General features: G+C 46.0%; 1 protein-coding gene across 4 annotated transcripts in view; it reads right to left on the reverse strand.

Moving 5' to 3' along the window:
• The window catches only part of anp32b (acidic (leucine-rich) nuclear phosphoprotein 32 family, member B), an 80,897-nt gene that overhangs the window by 14,728 nt on the left and 52,799 nt on the right, over positions 1 to 13,370 (reverse strand). For 2 of the 4 annotated variants that reach the window (XM_072517441.1, XM_072517442.1), the window contains exons 3-6: positions 10,150 to 10,272; positions 5,761 to 5,950; positions 3,593 to 3,691; positions 3,056 to 3,171 (exon numbers count right to left, since the gene is read on the reverse strand). In XM_072517441.1, the coding sequence (XP_072373542.1) occupies positions 3,056 to 3,171; positions 3,593 to 3,691; positions 5,761 to 5,950; positions 10,150 to 10,272 (528 nt within the window). The remainder of the gene's footprint in view (positions 1 to 3,055; positions 3,172 to 3,592; positions 3,692 to 5,760; positions 5,951 to 10,149; positions 10,273 to 13,370) is intronic. The other 2 variants (XM_072517443.1, XM_072517444.1) reach the window with 1 other exon arrangement.

Consider the following 13,370-nt stretch of genomic DNA (forward strand, 5'->3'; position numbering starts at 1 on the left):
TAAACTGCCCTGGTGGAATTTGGACCCATGTCCCCAGAGTATTAACCTGGGCCTCTGGATTACCAGTCCAAAGTTATTACCACTACGCCACCATCTCCCCCAACTTATTTCAGGTCAAATATGATACCAAGGTTGCAAATTGTCCAGTTCAGCTGCACAGAGTTTTCATGGAGAGCGATGGAGTCGGTAGCTGGGGAATTGAGTTTAGAGCGGGGTCTGAAAGGAATGGCTTCAGTCCGGCCAATATGGAAGTGGAGGAAATCTCTGAGCAGCCGGTGCTGAATGCCAGATACTTGGCAACAATGGAGGGATCGAGGGGGGGGGGCGATGGTAAGGTACAGCTAGCTGGGTGTCGGCAGCACATCTCAATTCGAACATCTGTTAAATCTTCTGTCATCGAGGAGGTGCGAGGGACTCTACTTTCTCAGAAGACTAAGGAAATTTGGCATGTCAGCTACGACTCTCTCCAACTTCTACAGATGCACCATAGAAAGCATTCTTTCTGGTTGTATCACAGCTTGGTATGGTTCCTGCTCTGCCCAAGACCGCAGGAAACTACAAAAGGTGGTCATTGTAGCCCAGTCCATCACGCAAACCAGCCTCCCATCCATTGACTCGGTCTATAATTCCCGCTGCCTCAGAAAGGCAGCCAGCATAATTAAGGACCCCACACACCCCGGACATGCTCTCTTCCACCTTCTTCCATCAGGAAAAAGATACAAAACTTTGGGGCACGTACCAAACGGCTCAGGAACTGCTTCTTCCCGACTGCCATCAGACTTTTGAATGGACCTACCTCGTATTAAGTTGATCTTTTCTCAATACCTTAGCTATGACTGTCACTACATTCTGCAGTCTCTCCTTCCTTCCCTAGTACGGTATGCGTCGTCTGTATAGCATGCAAGAAACACTTTTCACTGTATACTAATACATGTGACAATAATAAATCAAATCAAATCAAATCAAACTGTGCCACCTATCCTTATTGTAACATTTTTAGTCCTGGTATCATTCTGGTGATTCTGCATTGCACCCACTCCAAGATGGATATATCCTTCCTGAGAAACAGTGCCCAAATTGGACACAGTTCTTCATATGAAGTCTAACCTGAGCTTCATTGGACCAAAGCAATGATGTCCTCTTTTTATCCCATGGGAAATGGAAAGAAGCAGGGAAAGAAACTCACTGAACCTTAGAACCAGTATCCAGGAACAGAAGATAATTCAGCTTCAAATTATGCTCACATTGACCTATCCATATCATATCAACTTTGAAATACAAATCTATAGGAACGGACGTTACAGCGGATTAGACACTAACCTTTCACCTCGAGGGTCTGGATTTAAATCTTTCACAAATAATGGTGTTGTCAGTGAGGGCACAACAAATCACTGCCCAAACCCGGGGCTGTCTACCGCACGGTGGACACAGATTTATGGCACACAATTACTCATGGAAACCAGATTATTTGAGTCGGCCTGGTTCCTTAGGATACCTCCTCTTCCGGCATTAGGACTAATTCACATTGTTGGGGGAAGAGTCGCACCTGACCTGGTGATGACCAAAATGGAAAGTATTGGAACACTTTCCAATTCAGTTTGGTAATACAGAACTTGAATACTGTCGCAAAGAGAGATTTTGTTGAAGCTTTGTTGTACTCCCTGACATTGATATCCTCGTGAATTGTCCTGCTGAGTATGAGATGAAAAGTTTCCACAATATTCAAGTTCTGTACTACCAAACAAAAATGGCCTTAAGTGAGCACAAACGATGCATAAATATAAAACAAAAACAGAGGATGCTGGAAAAATTCAAGCAAGTCTGGCAGCATCTGTAGGGTGAGAAAACGGAGTTAACGTTCTGAGTCCGGGGGCGGCGCGGTGGCACAGTGGTTATCACTGCTGCCTCACGGGGCCAAGGACCCGGGTTCGATCCTGGCCCCGGGTCACCGTCCGTGTGGAGTTTGCACATTCTCCCAGTGTCTGCGTGGGTCTCACCTCAAAACAATGTGCAGGGTAGGCGAATTGGCCACACTAAAATTGCCCCTTAATTGGAAAAAATAATTGGGTGCTCTAAATTTATATTTTAAAAAAACATTGAGTCCATATGGCTCTTTGTCAGATCAAAAAGCTTGGGAAAATGTGTTGGATTTCGTATGAGAGGGATGGAACAGGAAGAACAGAGATTAGCGAGAGCGAGGAGAGATTTCAACAAAAATGAGACAAAATTTAAGAACGAGAAGGCCCGGAGAGGGAGGGGAAATATTATCCATTCATTTCTACGATGTTTTAATCGCTACAAGTCTATTAAGTTTTTAGTTCAACAATTCACTAAAAATCGAGGAGCCGGCTCACGGACTTGAACCGTTAACTCTGTGTTTCTCTTCTGATCAGCTCGAGTACTTCCGGCATTTTCTGTCTGTATCGAGTGGAAACTGCGACAGTTCTCCTCCGAGCAGGAAGGTTAAGGGGAGATTTGATAGAGGTGTTCAAAATCGTGAAGGGTTTTCACGGAGTAAATCAGGAGAAACTGATTCCATTGGCCAGGAGGGTCAGTAACCAGGTGGCACAGATTGAAGATAATTGGCGAAGGAATCAGTGTAGAGACGGTGAGAATTTTTTAAAAACACACAGTGGGTTGTTAGGAAGCAGGTGCAACAAGAGCTCTCAGAAAGGGATATGAATATAGACTTGAAAAGGAAAGAATTGCAGGATTGTGGGGATATAGCAGGGAAATGGGACCAACTGGATAGCTGTTTCAAAGAGCCAAGAGAGGCTAAATGGAGTCCTGTGCTGTACGATTCCAGAATAACCCCAAATCCCACCTCTATCATCATTAGCCACTGTGCTGATTTCAACATCCTTTTACTTCCGACAACCATTAACAAAAAGGTTCCTATTTCTTAGGATTTGCAACCAGCTTTAGCAGTGCAATTTTAAACAACAAAGGCGTGTTTTTCAATGTGAGCCTCGAGATCATTGATAAAAAACAATGTGGACTCCGCAACCAGTGCTAAAACAGCGGCACTGGCTTAACCTTTCCACTCAGCTCTTACCTCTTCTTCTGCACTGACTTCATCTTCATCATCTTCCCCCTCCTCATCGTCGTCCTCCTCATCAAGTTCTTCTTCTCCATCTTCTTCTTCATCTTCCTCCTCCTCTTCCTCTCCTTCTACAAGTAATTAAACAAAAATCTTCAAATTCATTGCGCACCCCTGGCGAGTTTGCACTTTCTAACACGGTCTGTCACTGGGAGACCACACAGTCGTCACACAACTGATCTAAACCTGTGACAACTGCCCAGGATAATGATCCCAATGCAACCACTCAATTACTTGAAAGACCTCATCCTATATTTTAATCCCCTTCAACTGCACGCTTTTGCCCCATCACGCAGATTGGAGAACATATATGGAATAGAAGATTCAATTGAATTTAAACCATAATATATTTCCCAGAATTTTTCCACACCCACTGAACTAAACGGTCAGTCTCAACTACAGCACCCCGCAACATTTCTGCCAATAAAAACAAAAAATACTGGACAAGCTCAGCAGGCCTGGCAACATCTGCAGCGAGAGACACATAGTTACTGTTAAGTCCAATATGACTCCCTCTTCGGAAAAGGTTTTGGATGATTCCAAGTTTAGGGAGCGTAGAATTAGTTGGAATCGAAGTCCAGAAAAGGAGGTCTGAAGGAGAATGAAATGAAATGAAATGAAAATCGCTTATTGTCTCAAGTAGGCTTCAAATGAAGTTACTGTGAAAAGCCCCTAGACGCCACATTCCGGCGCCTGTTCGGGGAGGCTGTTACGGGAATTGAACCGTGCTGCTGGCTTGCCTTGGTCTGCTTTTAAAGCCAGTGATTTAGTCCTGTGAATGGATAGCTATCCAACATTTATCAATCTGCAATTTCACTCCATCCTCATCTGCCTACTATTGCCAACGACATGCAGGAATCAGGGCGGTCGCCATGGTCTTACATTTGAAAATTACCATGGGCTTTAATTTTGTTCCGTTGGGCCACGAAGGCCACTGTGAATCTTGTTTTCCCATGCCCTGTCATTTTCACTGAACTGCTTTCAAACTTTCCCACCCACAGTTCGCTTGCTGAACATTTAAATATTCATGGCTGCGTCATCCGTGTTGCTGATGTGGCATCGTGGGTGCTCGCGTCCTTGTTGTTGTCCGATTAAGAATTGCTGGAAACTGGTCAGTTTCACATCGGTATGTCTTGGTGGTCTCCGAGCGATCGTGGTCTTCTGTCGCAGCACTGGACTGCTTCATTCCATTATGTGGACTGCACCAACTAGCTGTTAGTACGAAATCTTTCCTGGACTCGGTGGGTTTGATTTGGCCCAGTTAAAAGTGCGTCTACACGCATTGCATTTCTGGTGACAATGTAACCATTCTGACGATTTTCTGGGGCCCATTCCTTTATGTGCTTCTCTAGCTCAGATCAATGTCTGGTCCCCGGACTCCTGGTACATTTGGTCTTGGGCGTCCTCAAGACAGATTCCTGTTTCTTTCCATTCTCACGCCAATTTTTCACTGACACCCAATTCTCTCACTGGAGCGTGGTAATTTGTCAAGATAGCCAATGTTACCACCTTTAGCTTGAAACCAGCTTTTGTACTTTGTTGGTTAAGTTGGAGGGGCTGGAAAAACGGGGTCATCTTATATACTGAGCTGATTGAGACACAGTGATCTACAGTAATTACATAGCTCCTTCCAAGAGCCAGCACATGTACAAAGGGCCAAATGGCATCCTCAGTGCTGTATCGTTCTATAGAAGAGACAGAGACAGTAGCGCCCTTGCATTCTGGCATTACAACACAGGCCAGACCCCAAGACAGTTGCTAGGATACTGGCTAGAAACCCCAATATTTTATTTTATTTGTAAGACTGCGAGGAAAGGATATTTTGCTCCACGAATGATTCCATGCTTTAGTTAGTATTACTAACTTTATCATAAAGCCAAACATCTTACAATTACCAGTTAAACAATGCTTAATAATACCGTGGCACAATAACCTTTAACTGCTATCTTTATCTCCACTCAAACAAAACCCATCTCGGGTCACAATCCACTTTCAAATACAGTTAGCAGACTCAGGAATAGTTGCTGTCAAGAGATGTCTTGGATAAACCACTTTGAGAGAGAGAGATCCTTCAGGAACCAGCTGCAGATGCTTGCCTGTCTTAACTATGGTTTAAACTGCCAGCCGTTGAAATTGCTCCTACCCTGTTCACAGGCGAATCTTTAACTCATTGTCTGGAGTTTCCTAGTCTGTCCCCAGTCAGATCTTTAACTGAACTGTATTGAGAGCACAGCTCCTTGTCTGTTCACATCCCAATCCAAAACTAAACTCAAACCCCAGAAACTGCTTCAGCCTCTGGTTCCTCCCATTAACTACATCATTTACGAAACTGAACAAGATGTCTCTAATTATCGACTCCCCAGGGAACCCTCTTAGTATAAACAAAAGTCCATTAGCCCATACTTTTATGGTGCTTTAATTACACCTGTCTCCAAAAGGCCTGGCTGTCTTTCAAAACCAGGGTTTTAAAAAACATGACTGCAGCAGTCACACACACTAACCCGATTTTTAACCCTTACTGCACTAAGTACATAGGATATGTAATATTCCCACATTCATCACACTGGATTAGATTTACACCTCATTGCGGTGTGCACCAATTTAACACATTTACTGTGTTGAACATTTACTGTTTTTTCCTCCAGAACAGCAGTTCTCACCTTCATCATCCTCGTCATCATCGACCCCATCGACTTCTGCATCCGAGTCAGGAGCCTCCCGATCTTCCTGATCATAACCATCCAGGTACATGAGCTGTGGGAGGAGCTTGAACACACTTTCTCTGTAGTCGTTCAAATTTGTCACTTCGCAGTTAAAAAGATCCAGACTCTTCAGGTTTTCCAACTTTTTCTGTGAAGGAAACATTACATTGAATCTACAGCCACAGAAAGACAGGCCACTCGGCCCAACTGCTTCAGTCTAGTGTTTGTGCTCCGCCCAAGCCTCTTCCCAACCCGACTTCACCTCCCCCAATCAGCATATCCTTCTATTACTTTCTCGCGCCCTCACGTGTTTTTCCAACTTCCCCTTAAATGTATCGACACTATTCACTTCAACCCCTCCCCGTGGGAGCGAGCTCCGCACTCTCCCCGCTCCCTGGCTAAAGAGGTTTCTCCCGAATCCCCGACTGAATTCATTAGTGACTATTTTAAATTGATGGCCTCCAGTTATGGCTTCATTTTCTCCACGCCTACCCGATCGAGCCATTTCATCATCATCAGGCATCTTTACCTGGTCACCCCTCAGTCTGCTCTTTGCTAAAAATGTTTTTGAACAAGATTCTCACCCCGGGAACCATCGGTGATTCTAAATTGTGGCCCAAACCTAGGTCGGTTTTGAAATGTACTCCCCAGAGTTCCTGCACCAAATCATTTGCATAATGGCAATTGTAAAACCCACCATGAGCCAGTGCAGCTGGGTGGCACTTAGGCGCAATTAAAAAAAAAAGAAAAATTGCTTCACAAAAGATGTCCCTCGCTAGGTCTAGAGCGGTAAAGTTTGATTCATTCAGCTGAAAATGGGTTGATCACAAATAAAGCGTTTTTATCACAAATAAAGTGTTTTTACTCAGAGTGCCAATTTATCTCCTGTGAGTAATCCAAAATGGACTTAAAATTATACAACTATATACGCTAAAAAAATTATAATAATCTTTATTGTCACAAGTAGGCTTACATTAACACTACAATGAAGTTACTGGGAAAAGCCCCTCGTCGCCACACTCCGGCGCCTGTTCGGGTACACAGAGGGAGAATTCAGCATATCCAATTTACCTAACAAGCACGTCTTTCGGAATTTGTGGGAGGAAACCGGGGCACCCGGAGGAAACCCACGCAGGCATGGGGATAACGTGCAGACTCCGCACAGACAGTGACCCAAGCCGGGAATCGAACCTGGGACCCTGGAGCTGTGAAGCCATAGTGCTAACCACTATGCTACCGTGCTGTCCCGTTTAGATTGGGTCAGCACTTCCTAAACTTCAATTTAAAACCTTTCACAATGTGAGAACATTGCGTCCAAAAATATCTGTCCCGTTTTAGAGTCTCCTTGGATGCCCTAACGAGGGGAAAACAGGAAGTCCCAATGAGGCAATGGGGAGATGGTGAGAGTGCTGCTGTCACTGGACTAGTGATCCAGAGATCCAAACTAATCCCGCCCTGGCAGCTGGTCGAATTTAAATTCTGGCAATAAAATCTGGAATTAGAATCCAGTCTCAGCAATAGTGGCCATGAAATGGTTGTGAAATGTTGTCGATTGTCATAAAAACCTGTCTGGTTCACTAACGCCCTTTTGGGAAGGAAATCTGCCGTCCTTCCCGGTCTGGCCTACATGTGACTCCAGACCCATAGCAATGGGGTTAACTCTTATCTGCCCCCTGAAATAGCCGAGCAAGCCCCTTAGCTCAAGGGCAATTAGGCATGGCCCCTGTCTCCAACGAAAGAATACATTTTCAAAAATTTAAAACATGCCCCGAGTCTCTGGCCAATTCTCTGGAATGGAGCCTGCTTCGAGAGCAATTTGCTCAGAACTAGATCAATGCTCGCAGAAACCTGTCCTGAACAAAGCTTAAAATTCCACAATCCTGGTTCCGATGAGAAACATCACAATTGAGCAGCAACTCGAGGCCTATGGAGTTCGATTGTCCGTCCCGACAGGAAATGATAAAGGATCAGGGAGAAAGGGAGGCAGTATTCCCGGGAAAGTCCAGACAGATACAACTACATCGCTGGCAAAAGAGTGGCTACCAATACCGGAATACGTTCCAAACATGCCACAGGTCAAACTTTCTTGACAATTAAAACAAATCAACTACGCAGAAGTTCCATTAATTTGCAATGCTGTTGGGAGGTTTTGAGAATTCTTTGCAGCCGATCATATGGATTAAATTCTTTGGTTAGTCGAGAGAGAGGGTACAAGATAGAGAGGGGGAGAGAGCATACGATAGAGAGGGAGAGAGAGAGAAAGTGAGTATGATGGAGAGAGAGAGTGTACGATAGAGTGAGCATACGAGAGAGGTAGAGCGTACAAGAGAGCGTACGAGAGAGAGTACGATAAAGAGAAAGAGAAAGAATACAATAGAAAGAGAGAGCGTATGAGAGAGAACGTATGAGAGCGTACGAGAGAGAGAGTGTACAAGAGAGCGTACGAGAAAGAGAGCATATGAGAGACAAAGAGAGAGCGTATGAGTGTATGAGAGAAAGAGAGAGTTTACTAGAGAGAGAGCATACTACAGAGAGAGAGAGAGAGAGAGCGTACGAGAGAGAGCATACAAGGGAGAGAGTGAGCGTATGAGAGAGAGCATACGAGAGAGAGAGAGAGAGAGTACGATAGAAAGAGAGAGCGTACGAGAGAGAGAGCGTACGATAGAGAGAGAAAGAATACGATAGAAAGAGAATGTGCGAGAGAGAGAGAGCGTACGAGAGAGAGAAAGAGAGCGTACAAGAGAGAAAGAGAGACTGTATGAGAGAAAGAGATAGCGTACTAGAGAAAGAGAGATCTTAGAGAGAGAGAGAGCATACTAGAGAGAGAGTATACTAGAGAGAGGGTACGAGAGAGGGAGCGTACGAGAGAGGGAGCGTACAAGAGCGGAAGCATACAAGAGAGATTATGATAGAGAGAGAGCATATGATAGAAAGGGTATACAATAGAGAGCCTACGATAAGAGAGTGAGAACGATAGAGAAAGAGAGTACGATAGAGAGAGAAAGAGAGTATGATATCGAGAGTGTACAATAGAGACAGAACGTATAATAGAGTGAGCGTACGATAGAGAGACAGAGCGTACAATAGAGAGTGAGCGTACGATAGAGAGAGTGAGCATACGATAGAGAGAGTGAGCGTAAGATAGAGAGAGAGCGTATGATAGAAAGAGAGTGAGCGTACAAAAGTGAGAGATTGAGCGTACGATAGAGCGTGAGCGTACGATAGAGAGAGAGAGTACAATAGAGAGAGCATACAATAGAGAGAGTAGAATAGAGAGAGAGAAGCATGAGTGTGTGTGGGAGAGGCGAGTGTGTGCGAGAGGCGAGTGTGTGCGAGAGGCGAGTGTGTGCGAGAGGCGAGTGTGTGCGAGAGGCGAGTGTGTGCGAGAGGCGAGTGTGCGAGAGGCGAGTGTGTGCGCGTGCGATTTAAGAATGTGTATGTGCGAGAGGCAAGTGTGTGCGTACGTGTGTGAGAGGAGTGTGCATGTCTGTGTGGTGAGTGTGTGAGAGAGAGAGAGGGGGTGACGAGTGTGTGTGTGTGTGTGTGTGAGAGAGGCAAGAGTGTGTTGTGAGAGTGAGAGTGGGGCGAGTATGTGCAAGCGTGCGAGTTCATAATGAGTGCGTATCAGAGGAAAAGGTGTGGGTGAGAGAGAGAGCATATGATAGAGAGAGAGAACGCATGTGTGCATACGTGTGGTGCGTGTGTGGGCGAGTGTGAAAAGGATGAGCGTGTGTGAGAGAGAGAGAAGCGAATGCAAGGTGTGTGTGAGGGGAGCATGTGTGTGTGAGAGAGGGATGTGTGTGCATATGGAAGCACAAAGTGGGGTACTATCTTGGGGGGCAGTGCCCCCAGTGGACACAGGGGACCCCTGAAGGGGGTACTCCCTTCCTTCCTACCTTTAACATCCAGTAGGCAGAATAGTGGGCTGACCATTTGCCTTCTCTCTTTCCCCACCCATCAGCGCAGGCAGAAGGTCCATGCCAGGTCTTTCATTGGCTAGTTAAGGACTTCAAGAAGCCTTAGTGTCGGCTACGCACCCACCATAACAAGGGGACAGGTGGTGGTGGGGGGAGGGCAGAGTCAGCGGACGAGACATCCTTTTTATTTTAAGATCCTCCCCCCCGCCCCATCTTCAAATGGGGACATTTTACACCATCCTGCCAACTTACGTCTATATTTAGATCAATGCAACGGCATTTATCACAGACATACATTCTTGCAAAATCTGCTGACCTTCTTAAAGAGAAAACAGCAGATTGTAACATCCTGCCAGCCAGCAGGTGCAGGGAGAGCGCACAGCAGACATTTTAAGACTCAACAACAGAAACAGCAAATAAAGCGAGATACCAGAGGTTCCAATGTACTGATGTCTTTGAGTTTGTTCCCGCTGAGGTTTAGATGTGTGAGATTTGGAAGTTTCTCTGCCAGGACGTCTAACCCTCCAGAAATCCTGTTGTCACTTAGTTCCAGCTGCAAGTTAACAAATAGTTCCCATGAATTAAAAAACAAATCAACTTGAATTTATATAGCACCTTTCAATGTAGCAAAAACAATTTAGTACCAAAGTGCACAAGAAGCTAGGTTAGGGTAGGTGACCAAAAGCTTGGTTTGGGAGTTTGGCTTTAAGAACCTCCTTGAAGGAGAGAGTTTAGGGCGGAATAGGGAGAGTGTTTCGGAGTTCAGGCCTTCAGCAGCAGAGGGCATGGCCACTGAAGGTGAAGAAAACCGGGGTCGGCTCAGGAGAAGAGAAGTGGAGGAGCACAGAGATGGCAGAGGGCGAATGGGCTGGAGGAGGTTACAGAGGTGGGAGGTTGGGATTGTACACGAGTCGCTGGACTGAGAGCCAGGATGGGTCGATAGCCGCAGAGTTGGCGGGCGAGTGGGATTTAACACGAGTTTGGGTGGAGTTTTGGATGAGCTGAAGTTTACAGAGAGTGGAAGATGGGAGGCCATCAGCAGCGCCTTAGATTAGTAACAAAGGCAGGAACGAGGGTGGCAGTGGCAGATGAGGGTGGGGGGTTGGGGCGGGATGTCACACAAACAGCAACGTAATAATGACCGGATAATCTGCTTTTCTTTTTGAGGTGTTGGATGAGGGATAAATATGGGATGTCAGTGAGAACTTCCCCGCTCCTCCTCAAAGGAATGCCGTAGGATCTTTTAAGGCCACAAGGGCGGAGGGTGCCTCGGTTTAATGTCCCAACCAAAAGATCACACTCCAGATAAGGAGCAGGAGAGGAGCAGCTCACTGAGGGGTCTGGGATTCCCACGTGGTTGTTAATCTCCATTATTAATCCATACCAAGTGTAACCAGGACAATATCATTTAAAAACACAAATGCTGGTAGTGGCGCTTAGAGGGTGTGAAGGGGGCTTTGTAAAGGCACCTGAAGCAACTACACAACTGGAAACAAATATAAAATTCCCATGTAAAGTACTGCATAATACTCAAAGATGTGTCACTTTAGGTCAACCAAGGAGATTGACTTGCTAGATTGGAGACGAAGTAAAAACATTTTAAAAAAGAGATTTTAATCTTCCATAGAACCATTTCAAAGAGCAAGGGACCTTTCCCTAGTGTCCTGGTCAATATCCTTCAAAGTCACTAAGGCAAATGACCTGGCTGCCATCGAACTGCAGTTTGTGAGATCTTGCTGTGTACAAATTGGCTGCTATGTTTCCTACATGGCAACACTGCCTACCACTTCAAAAAGCACTTCACTTCCTGATCTTAAACCTGCACCTTCTGCCACCTAGAAGAACGTGGGCAGCAGACACATGGGAACACCACCTCCCAAGTTCCCCTCCAACACTACACCACCCCAACGTTGAAATCTATCACGGGTCCTTCACTGTCGCTGCTTTTTAAAAAGCCAGAACTCCCTCCCTAACAGCACTGAGGGAGCACGTTCACCATACGGATGGCTGCAAATCAAGAATACGGTGACTCACTACTTTTTTCATAAGGGTGGGCAATAAATTCTGGCTTTGCCAACAACACTCAAAACCCAAAAATGAATTAAAGAAAAATACAGATAAGCAACATTTCGGGCAGAATTGTGCATTCTCCTGAAGCTGTAACCGATAGAGCAATGCCAGCCAGCTTGTAAATACTGGACTGAATTAGCACAGAGCACGTTACAATACAGCACCTCAACCCACCCTCCCAGCGCACATTATGCTGTCCCGCTGCACGTTATGCCGTCCCGCTGCTCGTTACGCCGTCCCGCTGCTCGTTACGCCGTCCCGCTGCACGTTACGCCGTCCCGCTGCTCGTTACGCCGTCCCGCTGCTCGTTACGCCGTCCCGCTGCTCGTTACGCCGTCCCGCTGCTCGTTACGCCGTCCTGTTGCCCGTTACGCAGTCCCGCTGCACGTTACGCCGTCCCGCTGCACGTTACGCCGTCCCGCTGCACGTTACGCCGTCCCGCTGCACGTTACGCCGTCCCGCTGCTCGTTACGCCGTCCCGCTGCTCGTTACGCCGTCCCGCTGCTCGTTACGCCGTCCTGTTGCCCGTTACGCAGTCCCGCTGCACGTTACACCACCCCAGTGCACATTATGTTGAATTTTACAACATATCCTGGCCCATGCTGGTGTTTAAATGCCGAGGTTGTAAGCTCTGGAATTCCCTCCCTCAGCCTCTCTGCCTCATGCCGCCTCTCACTCCACCTTTCTGCCACTCCTCTTTAACCAAGCTGGGAGTCCCCTAGCCCGGTATTTCCTTCCACGGTCCAGTGATAGTCTCTGTCTAACAACACTCCTGTGAAGGGGCTCGGGTGGCTGACGACCTTTAACACACTATATGAATGCAGGCTGTTGAAGGTTTAGCGAGTAACTTCAATCTCCTTCAAGTGCTTAAGCTGTGGAGGTGCAATTGTTCATGGTTGGGGGAGGGGGGGGGGGCAAATACAATGGCACAATCCAGTAACTTTACAGTGGTAATTATCAGAACATTATCTTGGCGTTATAATTAAGACATGTCAGGTTTTGGAAATTATCCAAATTTCCTTCTGTGTCCACAAAGTCTTTAGTGTCAAATAAAGGCTACTCCACGTGACCAGACGATTAATTCTTCCTGAGCGCTCTTCAACATGAGTAACATGAACGTTGTCTACGGTTATGAAAAGGAAGGGGAGTCCCTTAATTCGTCAGAAAAGTGAAGACTAATGTAACACTTGTATTTAAACCACAACTTATGTCACATTTCAGTACATACTGCAACGAGATGATGGGCACAGATGCCTCCCTGCCTCTATTACATTTGGCAATTTTCATACATAGCATTTACAGTATGGAAACAAACCATTCAGCCCAACTGGACTATGTTGGAGTTTACGATCTGCACCAAATTCCTTCCACCCTATCTGCATAACCTTCTATTTATTTCTCCAGCCAGCTCCCCCCTTAAATGTGTCCGTGTTATTCACCTTCACCACTCCCGGCGGTACTGAGTTCCACAATCTCGCCGCTCGCTGGATAAAAAGATTTTTGCTGAATTTCCTATTGGACTGATTATTGAATCTTACATCAATGGCCACATAGTTTTCCCAACAGAGGGAAATGAATTCA

Source organism: Scyliorhinus torazame, chromosome 9 (assembly GCF_047496885.1).
Source record: "Scyliorhinus torazame isolate Kashiwa2021f chromosome 9, sScyTor2.1, whole genome shotgun sequence".
Taxonomy (NCBI): domain Eukaryota; kingdom Metazoa; phylum Chordata; class Chondrichthyes; order Carcharhiniformes; family Scyliorhinidae; genus Scyliorhinus; species Scyliorhinus torazame.